This window comes from Capsicum annuum, unplaced genomic scaffold (assembly GCF_002878395.1).
Source record: "Capsicum annuum cultivar UCD-10X-F1 unplaced genomic scaffold, UCD10Xv1.1 ctg1183, whole genome shotgun sequence".
NCBI lineage: Eukaryota > Viridiplantae > Streptophyta > Magnoliopsida > Solanales > Solanaceae > Capsicum > Capsicum annuum.
This window is the reverse complement of record NW_025816940.1, coordinates 994,046-1,010,515: the sequence shown is the minus strand read 5'-3', so window position 1 is coordinate 1,010,515 and position 16,470 is coordinate 994,046. Positions and strand designations below refer to the sequence as shown.

The 16,470-nt window shown below is 38.0% G+C and overlaps 1 protein-coding gene across 1 annotated transcript in view; it reads right to left on the bottom strand.

Annotated features, from left to right (window-relative positions):
* The window catches only part of LOC124890091 (nudix hydrolase 17, mitochondrial-like), a 62,307-nt gene extending 50,721 nt beyond the window's left edge, over positions 1–11,586 (bottom strand). Inside the window, 1 exon segment of the mRNA XM_047401961.1 lies at positions 11,554–11,586. Coding sequence (XP_047257917.1) covers positions 11,554–11,586 — 33 coding nt within the window.
* Positions 11,587–16,470: the final 4,884 nt, after the last annotated feature.

Here is a 16,470-nt window from a genome sequence, read left to right as displayed (position 1 = left end):
TATCTAAGCTGAGATCAAAAGATCAAATCTTGATCAAAATCTGAAAAAAACTAATCATAGGGTGCTTAAAGCATTGTCATTCTTACAATATCAATATTCAACTAAGAATTAATAACATATGCATCAAATTCATGTCAAATCATCATAAGTTCTTGCTAAATAATGAAAATATTAATTATTCAATTCTAAATCTGGAAATTAATGTCATACCCATAAAAATACAAAAGTAGACATGCAATTCAACATCCAAATCACTTGTAATCTCATAATCTTCAAATAGCAATATTTGGGTATGAACCCTGATTTGAAACTCATGTAAATTCATGTGAAATTAACTTCAAAAACTAATTTTGGACATAAGGATAAAAGAATTATCCTTCTTGAAAACCCTACATATTTTAGTTAATGAATGGATGAAGAAGCTTGGACTTTGAGTTCCTATTTGTGCTCTTAAAAATTTTTTCTTGAAGATCTTGAATTTTGGATTATCTTGAAAAAAGAATGGCGGAATTTAGATTTCTTGAGATTTGAAATTTGAGGTTCTAGGGTTTCTTGGAGAGGAATTTGATGAATCATGAGTGTATTAGCTTAGAATTGGTTTAATCTTGTGTTTTTCATGATTTGGGGGCTTTGGAAATAACTAGATTGCCCTTTGGAAAATTTAATTTGGAACTAAAAATCCTTATTTTGCACTTCACTGCAACATGGCACCATCACGGTGGCTTACTGGAAAAAGGACGAGTGCTATTTTGGGCTCTGGCGCGATGCGGTGTCTATCCCATTGAGAATTTTTCTACGATACCAGCTAATTGCGGTGAGCTACTGTAAAGGGACGAGTGGGATTTTGGACTTCACCGTGATAGAGAGTTATCACAGTTCTTTACTAGAAAATGGACAATTATGAATCTATTGCCAAATGAGCTTACTTGAGGTTAGAGTCCATTATCTTATACGGCTTGAGGTTAGAGTCCCTTGCCTAATGAAAATATAAGAGTTTATAGTCCCATGCCTAACGAAAGGGCATAAGGTTAGATTCCCCCCAACGAAGGTGTGTAGTTGAAGTCCCTTGTCTAATGAGAATGCATGTGTGCTTAAAGTCCCTTGTATAATGGGAATATATGAGGTTAAATTCCTTTGCCAAATAAGAAATATTTGAATCTATAAGTATGGAAGGTCGGAGTCCTCCACCATATGACATGTGAATGAGTACATTGAGAGTATTGCTAAGTCTTTTTTCTTTGTAACACATTATGAACATGTTATATATATCTACATGTATGATTATGTATATAAATGTGGTTGAATATGATGTCTTGACTTTGCCTTAAATGATAATTCTATTTTATCCTGATTCTTGAGTTACATATTAGCGCTCCAACCGCTAACCATCTCCGAACGATATGTCCCCACGTGACATAGGGGCCAAAGCTTCTTCTTTTCTTCCTTTGCAGTGACAGGTGTTCAATCAGATTGTGTGGTTGACATTGAAGTGGTGAGCTTCCATACCTTGGGAGTCATACATTTCATAGTCTTTAGCTTATAACATAGACTTGTCTTGGATTTGGTTTTGGCTATTATCGGGGGCATGTCCTGACATATACTTATATAGACTTTAAATGTGTGTTGATGCATTATGGATGACTGTGGACTTGGGAATGTTGGTAAAAAAATATTGGCATTAATGGAATGTTTAGATATTGCTTAATTTATGACTATTAATCTTATTTTTTTGTTACTTTCATATATGGTCGGAGCTCATCTAACCATTATGATTTGATAAGATGTCTAGGTTAGGTTAATGGGGCGATCTCTAATCCAAGTTGGGCTTGAGATGCCCACATGACATGGCCTAGTTTTGGGTTGTGTTAAGTTGTTCTTAGAGCCTAGGGTCATGGTCAGATGGGTGTCCATAATGCCGTGTGAAGTAGTCTCTTTTATGGATGTAAAGCGCACCACAATTATAAGAGAGGGGCTATGAAACATTTAGGAATGGTTTCCTTTCTTGTTTTTCAATCTTAAGCTATAAAGTCTAAGGTCTTGGATTTCTCTAAATTCTATTTTCTTTTATTTTTTATCATGCCTCCAAGGGGATTTGATATGCAGGCAAACACGTCGGCCCCGACTGAGGGACCTATGGATAAAGCTCATCTAACTGTTGAGGTCTAGACCCGAGCTAGGGCTGGGTTATCTGACCATTCTCATAGGGTTTTACCTGTCCCCACCAACCTCGACTATGAGACTGACCCTCCTATCTTGTCACCTCAAGGGGATGCTACTAATATTGAGTTTCGTCGCTCCATCAACCTCTTAACGCAATTGATAGCCTCTTAATCAGAGTGTGGTACTCTGACTAACATTTATTCTGAGGCCAAAAGGGTTGGCCAATTTATGAGGTTTAACCCTCCTATGTTCACAGGTACGGAGTTTGAGAAGGATCCTCAAGACTTTGTTAATGAAATAGAGAAGATTTTCCAAATCATGAATGCTTTAGAGTTTGAGGTCATTGATTTTTCCTCCTACCAATTGAAGGATGTTGTGTACCAATGGTACAAAGGGTGGGAGTTGTCTAAAGGTGTGGATGCTAGTTCTGTCATATGGGAGGATTTCTCTAATAATTTCTTGGACCTCTTCTTTCCTTAAGAGTTGAGAAAAATGAAAGTAGAGAAGTTCGTGACCTTGAAGCAAAGGAATATATTTGTTCAGGAGTATGCCTTAAGATTCCATAAGTTGTCTAGGTATGCCTCTGAGATGGTTTCTAACATGAGGGCTAGAATGCAAAATTTATGTCAAAATTATCCTGTGAGTTGGTGCTTGAGAGTAAAATGGCTTTGTTGATCGAAAAGATGAACATATCTAGGTTAATTGTGTATATGCAACAAGTGGAGGAAGACAAAAAGAAATAGGTTGAGTTTAGTGATAGGAAAGGGAAAAAATCTGAGCCCTTCAAACAAAGTGGTAGAGGCGATGGCAAATGGCAAAGAAAGAAGTGGGGGAGTTTGAGTTCTTTCTCCTCGGCTTGTGCTCCTTGCCCAAAGTCATCGCGTGATCGTCAGTCTTAATTTAATGATAGATCCCGATCATTGGGTGTCCAATCTCTGATTGGTGAGGCTCATTCGGCTCTATCCTACCCAGCTTGTAGATTCTGTGGTCAGCCTCATCGTGATCAGTGTGAGAAGGGGCAAAACGGATATTTTAGATGTGGCCAAATTGGGCACTTGTATTGAGAGTACCCCTCTTTATTGGCTTCCTGGTCCAATAGGGCCCTTATTGCTACTTCACCTACTCCTGCATCGAAGGTTGCTTTTCTGCTTTAACTTTTATTTCTGGCACCGACGCTGGCCGAAATCACTTGTATGCACTTGATACTTGCCAGGATTCTGAGCTATCTCTTGATCTTGTCATGGGTGTTGAAAATTTTCTCCCGTGATGTGTATTGTCTGCTTGATCCAGGATCTACCTTATCTTATGAGACTTCATTTGTGGTTGTGCATCTAGGCTTTGGTCATGAGATTTAGTCAGTTTCTTTTTCTATTTATACCCCGATAGGAGACGCAGTAGTTGTTAAAAGGGTCTATAGAGGGGTGTGATTTTTGTTAGTGGTAGAGAAACTCTTATGGACTTAATAGAGTTGGACATAATTGATTCTGACGTTATTTTAGGGATGGAATGGTTTTATTTGTGTTATGCTTCCTTAGATTTTTCGTACCCATAGGGTTATATTTAAATTCTCTAATGAGCCAGTTACTCTATGGGAAGGGGGTACTTTAGTGCCTAAAAGGAAGTTCATTTCATATCTTAAGGCCCAAAAGTTGATCATAAAGGGGTGTTTGTATTATTTGGTCCGAGTTATTAATTCTAACTTGGAAGGTTCTTCTCTAGAATCCAATCATGTGGTTGATGAGTTTCCTGAGGTTTTCCCCGATGATCTTCCTAGTAGTCTTCTCGATAAGGAAATTGATTTTGGGATTGATCTTATTTAAGACACTCGTTCAATTTTTATCCCTCCTTATAGAATGGCTTTGGAAGAGCTCAAATAGCTTAAGGAGCAATTGAAAGACTTTTTACATAAAGGTTTTCTCCATTCTAATGTGTCTCCTTGGGGTGCTCCTATTTTGTTTGTGCAGAAGAAGGATGGTTCCCTTCGTCTGTGCATTGATTATCGTTAGTTGAACAAAGTGACCATAAGGAATAAATGTCCTCTTCCTAGGATCGATGATTTGTTTGATCAACTTCAAGGTGCAAAGTATTTCTCTAAGATAGATCTTAGGTTGGGTTATCATCAACTTAAGATTAGGGAAGTAGATATCCCTAAGACCGTTTTTAGAACCCGGTATGGTCACCATGAGTTTTTAGTCATGTCATTTGGGATGACCAATGCCCCGGCGACATTCATGGATTTAATAAATAGTGTCTTTCATCTGTTCTTAGACATGTTTGTCATTGTCTTCATCGATGATATCTCGGTCTATTCTAAGAGTGAGACGGGTTATGTCGGTCACCTCTATGTCGTATTATAAACTTTGAATGATCATTGTTTGTATGCCAAGTTCTCTAAGTGTGACTTTCTAGTTGAAAGTCGTGACCTTTCTTGGTCATGTTATATCTACTGAAGTAATTATTGTAGATCTTCAAAAAGTTGTTATGGTTAAGAAGTGGCCTAGACCTGTGACTCCAATCCATAGTAGAAGCTTTTTGGGTCTAGCAGGTTACTATAGAAAATTTATGGAGAGTTTTTTTACTATAGCTTCCCCATTGATAAAGTTGACCGTGAAAAAGGACAAGTTCTTATGGTTGGATCCGTGTGAGAGTAGTTTTGAGAAGTTGAAAGATAAATTGACTTTGGCTCCGGCTTTGACCGCGCCCAAGGGTAATGATGCTTTCATAGTGTATTCTAATGATTTTGGTATTGGGCTTGGTTGTCTGTTGATGCAAAATGGTACGGTGGTGGCCTATGCTTCTAGGCAATTAAAAGTTCATGAAAAGAACTACCCTACTCATGATTTGGAATTGTTAGCCATGGTTTTTGCCTTGAAGATTTGGCAACATTATCTCTATGGAGTTCATGTCGACATCTTTCTGATCATAAGAGTCTTTAATATGTGTTTACTCAAAAAGAGTTAAATGTCCAACAAATGAGGTATCTTGAGCTGTTAAAAGACTATAATATGAGTCTTCATTACCATTTGGGTAAAGCTAATGTAGTCATCAATTCTCTTAGCCGATTGTCCATGGAGAGTTTAGCCTGTGTGGATGAGGATAAGCAGGAACTGGTGAAGTACATTCACCGTTTGGCTAGTCTTAGAGTTCATCTTGCGGACTCCGGGGATGGCGGTGTGTTTGTGCATCCGGTATCTCAATCTTCTCTTATTGTTGTGATAAATAAAAAGCAAGTATTGGATCCCAATTTCATGAAGATCAAGGGCAGTGTGGGTCAACAAAAGGTAGTTGACTTTGTGATTGGTGGTGATGGTATCTTGAGGTACCAAGGTAGACTATATGTTCCCGATATCAATTGATTGAGGGAAAGAATTATGGTCGAGGCTCATAAATATCAATATTCTATACATCACAATTCTACAAAGATGTATCATGATCTTAGAGAGTTCTGTTAGTGGGGTAATATAAAGCAAAATATCGCTAGTTATGTGGCTAAGTGTATGGTGTGTCAAAAAGTGAAAGTTGAACACATGAGGCCCGGAGGCTTGTACCAAGAGATTGACTTGCCTGCATAGAAGTTGGAGAAAATTAATATCGATTTCATTATCGATCTTCCCAGATCTCAGAACCAATGTGATTCTATTTGGGTCATTGTGGATAGGATAACCAAGTCCGCATACTTCTTGCCCATAAAGACTAATTATTCGGTGGAGGACTATGCTAAGTTGTATCTCGTGGAGATTGTAAAATTACATGGTGCTTCAGTTTCTATTATCTCGGATCATGGTACTCCATTTTTATCTCACTTTTGGAAGTTGTTCCAAAAAGGTTTGGGGACTAAGGTGTGCCTTAGTATCACTTTCCACCCGCAGATAGATGGACAAGCGGAGAGGACCACCCTAACATTGGAGGTTATGTTGTGTGCTTGTGTGCTTGATTATGGCGGTAATTGGTATGACCATTTTCCTTTGATTGAATTTGCCTATAACAATAGTTACCACTTTAGCGTTAGTATGGCTCTTTTTGACACATTTTATGGTTAGAGATGTCATTCTTCTATTGGGTGGTACAAATTTGGTAAGGGTAAGCTACTTGGCCCCAATTTAGTTCACCAAGCCTTAGAAAAGGTGAAGGTGATTTGTGAGAGGTTGAAAACCACTCAAAGTCACCAAAAGTCCTATATGGATGTGAGGCGTCGGGATTTAGAGCTTAATGTTAGTGAATGGATATTCTTGAAGGTGTATCCCATGAAAAGGGTGATGTGATTTGATAAGAAGGGGAAGCTTCGTCCCCGGTATGTTAGTCCCTACTTGATTTTGAAAAGGGTGTGCAATGTTGCCTATAAGTTGGATTTACCTTATAGTTTGACCTCCATTCACCCGGTGTTCCATGTCTCTATGTTGTAAAAATGTGTGGGTGATCCTTTATTGGTTGTTCCATTAGAGAATATTGGTATTTCAGACTTTTTTTCCTATGAGGAGGTCCCGGTGAGGATCTTAGATCATTAAGTTTGTCGGTTGTGAATGAAAGAAGTGGCTTCGGTGAAAGTTCTATGGAGGAACTAAAAGTCCGAGGAAGCTACTTGGGAGGCGAAAGAGGACATGAAATCTAATCATCCACATTTGTTTTCTATTCTGGAAACTTGTGATTGTGGTATGTGTTAATCATTATGCCTTGATTGAAGTCTTTGTTAGACAATGGGTTCAAGTCCCAACACTTTCCATTAAGCAAGTCTGATGATAGACGATGGCTTAAAGTTCCTAAGCTTTGAATTACATAAGTTCCTTTGATAAATAGTGGGTTTGAGTCCCACAGTAAATGAGATGAACGGTTGATTGATAATGATTGTGATATGTGTTATATCCTTGTTATGTGCCTTGTTTTCTAAATGTTAAAAGGTTGGTTGGAGTGTATTAACTTGTTTTATGCTGCTCTTACATGTCATTCAAGGACGAATGATCTAAGTGGGGGAGAATTGAAACACCTAGGCTTTGGACCCTTAGGAAATTCCTTGATTGAGGATTCCAGACTAGGTATGACTAAGGGTACTAGTCGTACCCTTGTATACGACTTTAGTGACCTCTCTTGTACCCTAGGCAGTTAGAGGGAGTTACTCATTGTCCTAGATACGACTTAGCCTCTCCATGGTCGTACATTAGCGTATGAGTTATATCCTACCTAGTCGTGTAGAGTATGGAACTTGATATAGAGTGGACTATTTTTGTAAGAGTTAGGGTACCACTCGTACCCTAAGGTATGATTAACTTGGGAGAGTCATACCCTACTGCAGGTTTATTTTCCAGCTTTTAGCTAATGGCTCTATGGTCATTTCCCATCCCAAAACCTTTAAGTCCCCTTACTGTATAATATGTTGTGGACTTCTAATCCCTTATTTTGCAAGACAAAAACATTCCAAATCCTCTCTACACTTCCCAAAGCCAGATTGGAGGCTAGGGTTTCAAGGGTGTTCATCTAGAGGCAAATATGATTCAAGTTTCTTGGTGGATCATCTTGTTTAAGGCATGTAACTCTTTCCCTTGTTAATTAACTCAAAAACCATGTATCTTACACATGGATTAACAACTGAAAATGGTTATTTTGAAATCAAATGATAAGGTTTTTGCTTCCTAATGATGAATAAAGTTTGTTCTTGCTTAAACTTGTGTTTATACATGTTATTGACGATGATTTGAATATGTGGGTGCTTGTTGTTTATGGTTTAACAAATGGGTCTTGAGTAACCCTAATATTTATGAATTCTACTATGAATTTGACCTTGATAAAGGTATGCACCCAAGGTGTTTGTGAAAATGTCTAAGTGAAAAAACTAGTCGTATGAAATAGGGCAATGGCCCAATAAGCATGAATGGTTGATAAATGGTATGGGAAATATATTGTTAGCCATGTAATGGATTAAGTTATGACCTTATTGTTTTGATGGCAAAAAAAGGGGTTAAAGTCCCTAAACACGAAATTGGATTGTGCTTGAAATAAAATATGGTATGAGAGTGCTATGAGGAATAAATGGATTGTAAGGGTCTTGATGACTATAAATTAAATAGAATAATGAATCAAATTAAGGCATTGACGTATTGAATTATTTAAATGACAAATGTTTCTACGAAGACCTTGTGGTCATGTATGGTATGGAATTGGTTAAAAGGGTCAAAGTCCATAAGAGTTGAATTGGTTAATTGGGTTAGAGTTTCGATGAGTGGTGATTTTACAACTCATTTGCACTCATCATTTGTGTACATTAGTTGTTTTGAGTGAATAAATGAGATATAATTATGATTAAATGCACTATTATCCACACTTTGGAGGCATAGAGTTCATTGGATAGAAAGATGTGGATTGGAGCTTAAAAATGATCAAAAGGAAGCAAGAAGTTCAACTGAAGACCTGGAGTAGAATGGCCTCAGTTACCGCGATCGCAGCAGCCAAGCATAGTCAATCAACTGCGGTTACGGCCAAGCAAGTGCAATCGCGTCTTAGCGGAAGATTGCAGCCCAAGAGAAAAACTAGAAATTCACGTGGTTGATCCTAATTTTTGACAAAAGAGGAATAAAACCCTAGGCAAGTCATTCATCATATTCTATCTTCCTCAATAGTTAGGTTTTGTTAGTCAGTTCATAGCCTCTATACTTGGAGGAGAAAATATTGTATAAATTTTGGGTGAAGAATACATTAGAGTAGCCTCTAAGTGGAGGAATAGCTCATTTTCATTAGAGATTTGTGGGGAGTCTAAAGTTTAAAGTAATATTCACTTAGTCTTCAATAAATCAATTCAATAGAGATTATGGGTATATCTTTGCTTATTTATCTTATGTGTGGCTAGATCTCCCTTTTGGGGTTATGTATGAATAGGGATTAAAGTGTATGTGGTTTATTGCTGTTATCTTCTACTTGGTAGTTCATGTTGATGGGTTTTATCATTGCTTGACCAATTTAATTGGGATTTATGGGTGAAAGCCCCAAATACCCATATGGTTTTGATGGGTGAAAGCTTCAAACTCTAGAAAGCTCAAGGCTATCTTCGAAAGAAGGGTTTTAGGTGAACTTTAGGAATCTATGTCATCCTTGAAAGAGGGATATGGAGACCAAAGCAATGGTAATTATGTGTGTAGTTTGTCAATCTATAACTATCTTAGACATAAGGGTGATTTGTGAAGTTGACTATACCATGGGTATTATTCTAAAAATACGGATGCCTAAATTAAGGTTTGGTTACCAATTGTTTAAAACGCCCATTAGGTATTCGAAAGAATCAATTGGTGAAAGTTTGGTGTTTTGATGAAAGACTAGCATCAAAACCTATAACCAAACCTACCCTCACTTAATCTACTAAAATGACTTTGACTATTAGCATTCATATGTCAGTCCCCTTAGTAATATAGAATCCCAAGATCTGTGCCTAATTGATAAAACTCTAATTATTCATAGCCCTGAATTTATACTAGAAAAAAACTAAAAAGAAACATTAGTATAGATACCTATCTCCCTCATTTTTATCTTCTTGTACTATTGGTTTGAATTTAACTAGTATCCATTATTTCGAATTAACTTAATTGCCACTCACATTGTTCCTCGTAGATTCGACCCCGACTCAAAAGTTGGGCAAATATATTGACGATGAGCGCCCTGCATTTAAATTGACGTGTAAGTTGAGCGTTATCAAAAATGGTGTCGTAGCCAAGAAACAATTTGATGTATTAAGTTTGTTTGGAATTTTAGCTTACTTGCTTGAAGTCAAGCTTCTAAATATTTGTTTGTGATTTTCTTTTTTTTCTTGTGTTAGGTAGATTTTTTTATTTTCTTTTACTTGTATCCATGGCATTTTCCTACAAATATGATTTTGGTAGTTGGAAGTCTTATCTTGACGATCCATGCCCATATTGTGATGGACCCCACTTTGGAAGATATTGCACATATGCTCCCCGGAGAGAGATAAAAACACTGTCTCGCTCCTATTGGGAGTATACTTGTTTTTTGTGTGGTGGTCGAGATGGACATTGGAGTGATTGCCCAAATACCCCCTCCCCTTATTATGCTCACCGAGTTGCTAGTTCTTTTTATAAGTTTGATAGGTCATATAATGAGGAGAAGGAAGAGCAACATACTGGGTCCACTAGTCTTGAAGTAATGCTTCAAACTATTTTGGATCGGGTAACTACAATAGGGGAGAATATGCAAGACATGCATCAATTCTATGAGGCATTTAGAAGAGAAACTGTCGAGATAGAGGAAATGGGCAAGGAAACAAACCTTGCAAATATCACTACCATGCCCATTTCCTAAGAGGGGGTTGATCAAGAAGAGAAACCAAGTTATGAGGATGAGCTTGGTAGCGAAGATTCCTCGATGATTTCCCAATCAACCGAGTCAAATAGGGAAGAAGATGCCGAAATAAATGAAATGGTACTAGAGTCAAAAGAAAAATCAAGGTAAATCACTTATGACAACTCTAGTTCATTTCGGGGTGAAGATGCTTTGGAGGAGGAAATTTCAGAATTAGGGGTTGGGCCTCATTCAGCCTACTTTTCAAAATTATTCCTATAGGATGTGATGAGAATCCATCCATCTAGAAAAATGATATATTGTGAGGGAACAGAGTATAATTCCTATATTTTGGAATTTGATATTCCAAAGGAGCATATGGAATCCCGTCCATCAATGGCCAAGGAACTCAACACCTGATGTGCAACTAGTGTCCTATTGATGTGCTCACATTTACCTAAGGAGCCAAACCAAAAATTTGATGTAAAGTTGGGTAAAATATTCAATTCTTCAAAATGGCGAGATCGAAGCTTGCTTGCCATTCCCTCACATCTTCCAAGTTTTAACTTGGAAAATTTGAATCTTCTGTCCCTCTGCCGCTCATAAAAGATTGAACGAAAGTTGGAATGAAGATTCAAATCATCTAAGTGGAAGCTCAAAGAAAAGTGGTGGAAGCATCATGCCAGGATGTTAAACTAAGCGCTCGATGGCAGGTAACCTATCACGCCACAAAAAGTGGCACATAAACTTTTTATTTATGCATAATAGAGTAGATTTTATTTTTGTTTTTGTGCATGGATAATCCATGTAAAGGTAGCACTAAGAGAAGTGTTAATTGAACTTGAAAAGAGAAATGTGGAAATTGGCAAGTTTGGACTGAACAAGAAGTGTAGAAGACCTAATTTTTTAGTCTTAGTTACCACGACCATGGTCTGAGCTACCACAATCACGCAAGCTGCGTGACCGTGATTGCATAACTAGGAACGCGATCGCGGTCAAATCAGTTTAAATGACCATCAGAATGTCACTTTCCCATATGCCTCCTTTTCTAAATTCTTTCAAATTTTGGCATTGTGTAAAGTATCCAAGTTTGCATTTCAAGTCTTTTACACCATTTACCTGGTATGCAGTCTCAAACTCCTTTACTTTCATTGTTATTGTAGGCTTAGAACTTTTAGTTTAGCAATAGGCTCAGAATAGTGTTATAATACCAAAATTGTGCTTGTTTGTGATGATTGTTGTGGTTAGCTATTGTAGAAAGTGTACACGTCATTTGGGGAAGTCTTGAGTACACATATTTTAGCCTAAAACTGTTGAAATTGATGTGTATACCATGGGTTTAATTCAATGCCCCAAATGAGTTCAATGTGAATTCCTTCAAGTTTGGAGCTATAATCACACAATCTAGGCTTAAGTTCTCTCATCAGATTTTCGTATGCCTAGTTGGAACACAAAGTTTGCTTAAAATTATATATTTTTCCTATTGTGCAGAACTATCGACTATGATCTCAGGTACCGCGATTGCGGTCTCGATGATTGTAATTGCAGCACCACGAGCGTGGTCGCTGCCCCACGATCGCCATACCTGAGGATGATTGTCTGTGGAATTCAAAATATTTGCACATCCATCTCTCACCCCAAAACCTTCTATAACACTACCACATAAGCTTGATTGGTTAATTTAACATATTTTTGGTGTGATAATGCTAATGATGATCTGAATTGCATTACTTACAAGTACTAACCCATAAAAATAGGTGACTTTAGCGATATCAGATTCATGGCTCCAGAATGCCACAGCCTGTATTACAATGATCTCAACAGGTTAAAGCTTCTCCTAGAGAGGGGTCTCTCTATGGACAAGGTACTAGAAAATTTCCCAGAATTCTTTAACAGGCTTGCTACTACCGGATGGATATGTTTTATCCTAGACCCCTGCCTTAACAATGAGCAATGGGTGAGAAAGTTCTATAAGAATCTTAGCACAGTCTCCCTCTCAAACCCAGTGATGAAAATTCAGGGAAAAGATGTACATTTTGGAATAGAGCGGGTGAATAAAGTGTATATGCTCCCAGATTCAGATAAGGCTGACTTTCAGGCAAAGGCCTGTGAGCCAAGGACCTGGATGGATTGCATTCTATATCCTGGCAAAGAGGTCTCCCAGGCTGCCACCAAAAGAGGGATCTCCATGCACGACTTCACAATAGAGGCCAGAAACTGGTTGAACATCATATGCAGCAGAGTGTCGCCTTGTACTCATATGACTTCAGTCACTAATTTGTGAGCTCACATGGTGGCCAGCCTTACATCTGACATTATTCTGAACATGGGCCAAATTGTTCTTGAAGAATAAAGGCATTTTAAGATTCAGGGCGGTACACTTCTTCCCTTACTTTCTTTTATTACTGAGCTGTGCAAAAGAGCAGGGGTAGAAGAGTATCCCAGGGACACCTGGGTAAAACCAAGCCCACACATCACTCTACTCAAAATCAGGGGTGAAGGTGCACCCAGTCAGAGCAAGAAGAGAAAAGTTGACTTTAGTAAGCCAACAGATAAAGAGCCTGATTCTTGTAGACCATCCACTAACGGGCCTCTGGAAGACATTGGTATTGATATCAGGGCCACCAGAGAGCTTGTTTTAGGGATACCTCAAGGTCCGAGAGAGTCCTCCACTACTCGCCACTCATATGTATCTCAATCAGATTATGAAATATACCAGGAGGAACAGAAGAAGCAAGGAGCCACAGTTACTAGATTGGATAGACCCTATTCATCTTTGGCATCATTACACAAGGACCTAAAAGACTCACATAAAAAGATGGTAAAAATAGAAAAAAAAAGATAAAATTTTTCACCGAGATATGGAAAGGGGTGAAGAGCATCTTCAAGGTGCTCAAACCCAAGGAGCGACTACTTTTACCGAGGGTTGAGAGTGATGCTGAGGCCCCTACTGAGTGGTTTGATATTGATGATGGTGGAGATAATGCAGGGTCTGTTAAAGAGAGCAGCTCTCGAGGCTGATTCAGGAAGCACCCTTTTCTCTTATCTTATTGATTAGATAGTGGGGACACTGCCAGATTTTAAGTTAGGGGTGTGTCTGTCCCTATATCTGTATTGTTTGTATGTTCTTGGTATTATTTTGATGGCATTCTGGATGATGTCTTTCATTTTGTTTTTGGGATGATACATTTAGGTACCCTAATGGTGCCCAGATTTTCATGGATTATCAGGTGGTTTTAGTTTTGGTTCTTCTTTTTACTTTAGTTTTATTTTGATTATGATGATACATGATGATCTTTGCCCTATAATAGATTAAGTGACAATATTCTTAAGGGTAAAACGTCGTGTTTGGGTCTTGAACTATAGATGCAGGGGAATTTTGAGTACCCGTGGCATCAAGAACAATGCAAGGGAAGTTTGAGTACCTGTGGCATTAATGATTTGGGATTGCATTCATACCTATTGGCAAAATTTGAGTAGCCATATGGTTGGTTTGCCCGTTTTGAGCCAAAATGTGAGACTAAAGTTTCAGTTGGTTCCATGTGTGGCAAATTGTGTGGTGCTAATGCAAAACAAACAACCCCCTCTGCCCAAAATTTTTCAAATATCAAGGGCATAGACGTGAGTAATTTTGCAATAAAATTTTTTCTCATTTTGTGGCTTCGTAAATTTTTGGACTTGAATATAAAATAGATACTCCAAATTTTGTCTCTAGCGGGAGGGACATTTAAGTTCCCTTGGTGAATTTCGCATGCCATGTGTGGTGAGTTATTTGCATTCATCTCTTGTACACTTGTGTTATCTAGAACTTACCTTGTTAGTCTCTCAAGGCTAGTTTTTATTGTGTATGGTTGGAGAAATGATCTTAGGCCACCCTTGTGATTTTGGAAGTCACTTTATCCTAAAAAGCCTACCCAAGCATAATTATAATCTCTAGTTACCCACTTTGAGCCTTTGGACTTTTCTTTGGGAAACACACTACAAGTCGTGAACCATTTTTTTATTCATCTTTTGAACCATACCCTCCTTGAACTTAAAAATGCAACTTGAGACTAAAAGCCTAAGTTGGGGGTAATGAAGATTAATGGAAGAGAGTTTGTGGCCACAAATTTGTTAGTGAAATGCCTTACATGCCTAAGATTTGAAAACAAATAAATAGAAAAAGAAAGAGTTCAACAAAGGAAAGAAGTGCATGAGAGTTGCAAGAAAAAAGAATGAAAGAGAAGTAGAGAACAAAGAAATCAAAAAATAGGCATATGAAAAGAGAGAAAACAAATAGGAGTGGCCCATAGTCAAAAATAAGGATTAAATAGGGTGATGTAGATTTTCAAGGAAGGGTGTAGCGATGTTAGATCCAAGTGATATCCTACCCTAACCTAAACCTACGTTACAAGCTTAAAATGTCCTTCGTAATTTCGACTAAGAACTTTCTTTGTAGTATAGATTGAAAATAGGGTCAAGCCCATGGTATAACACTTGTTGTATAGAGATTTCTTTTGTGGAGGAGAGAGTTTTTGCACTTAAAATTCCTTGTTGCATACTTGGTAGCTTGGTATATGGAATTATCTTTCTTGTGAGGTTGGCATGTGAACAAGTTGAGGTGGGTGATTTTGTCACCTCCCATTCAATGAGTCAAATGGAGTATAGCTTAGTCAAGTTCAAAAGGGAGTCACTTCTAGAGTATTAGTTTTTGTTGCCTGGTTGGCCTTCGAAGTCTTGTGCATCTTTAGATATGGCATTCTATGATGAGGGGTAAAGTAAAAACGGCATAAACCGTGTGCAATGAGCTACTTGTGGTAGTGACTAAGCTTGAACTCATTGTGATCTTTGATGCATAAATTTGGTCATAGATAATTGTTGTCTCGCGATATGATGTAGTGTTACTTGAGGACAAGCAAGAGTTTTAAGTTAGGGGTGTTGATGAGTTGTGATTTTACCACTCATTCGTGCACATTACCTTGTTCTGAGTGAATAAATGAGACATAATTGTGATTAAATACACTAATACCCATACTTTGCATGCATAGAGTTGATTGGATAGAAAGATGTGGATTGGAGTTTAAAAATAATCAAAAGGAATCAAGAAGTGAAGCTGAAGACCAGGAGCAAAATGGATTCAGTTACTGCGGTCGAGGTCTGATGGTCGTGATTGCGGCAGTCAAGCATGGTCAATCAACCGCGATCACGGTAGTTGCAGTCGCGGCCAAGCTGGTGCGATTGCGTCTTAGCGGGAGATTGCAGCCCAAGGGTAAAATTAGAAATTCACGTGGCTGATCCCAATTTTTTTACAAACGAGGAGTAAAACCCTAGGCAATTTATTCATCATATTCCATCTTCCGCAATAGTTAGGTTTTGTTTTTGAGTTCATAGCCTCCATACTTGGAGAAGAAAATATTGTATAAATTTTAGGTGAAGAATACATTGGAGTAGCCTCTAAGTGGAGGAATAGCTCATTTCCATTGGAGATTGGTGGGGAGTCTAAAGTTTAAAGTAACATCCACTTAGTCTTCAATAAATCATTTCAATGGAGATTATGGGTATATCCTTGCTTATTTATCTTATGTGTAGCTAGATCTCCCTCTTGGGGTTATTATGAATAGGGATTAAAGTGTGTGTGGTTTGTTGTTGTTAGCTTCTACTTAGTAGTTCATGTTGATGGGTTTTATCATTTCTTGACCAATTTGATTAGGATTTATGGGTGAAATCCCTAAATACCCATATGGGTTTGATGGGTGAAAGCTCCAAACTCTAGAAGCTCAAGGCTATTTTCGAAAGAAGGGTTTTAGGTGAACTTTAGGAATCCATTCCATCCTTGAAAGAGGTATGTGGAGACTGAAGCAATGATAGATAATTATGTGTATAGTTTGTCAATCTATCACTGTCTTAGACATAATGGTGATTTGTGAAGCTGGCTATACCATGGATATTGTTCTAGAAATAAGGATTCCTAAATTGAGGTTTGGTTACCATTTATTGAACACACCCATTAGGTATTCGAAAGAATCAATGGGTAAAAGTTTGGTGTTTTGATGAAAG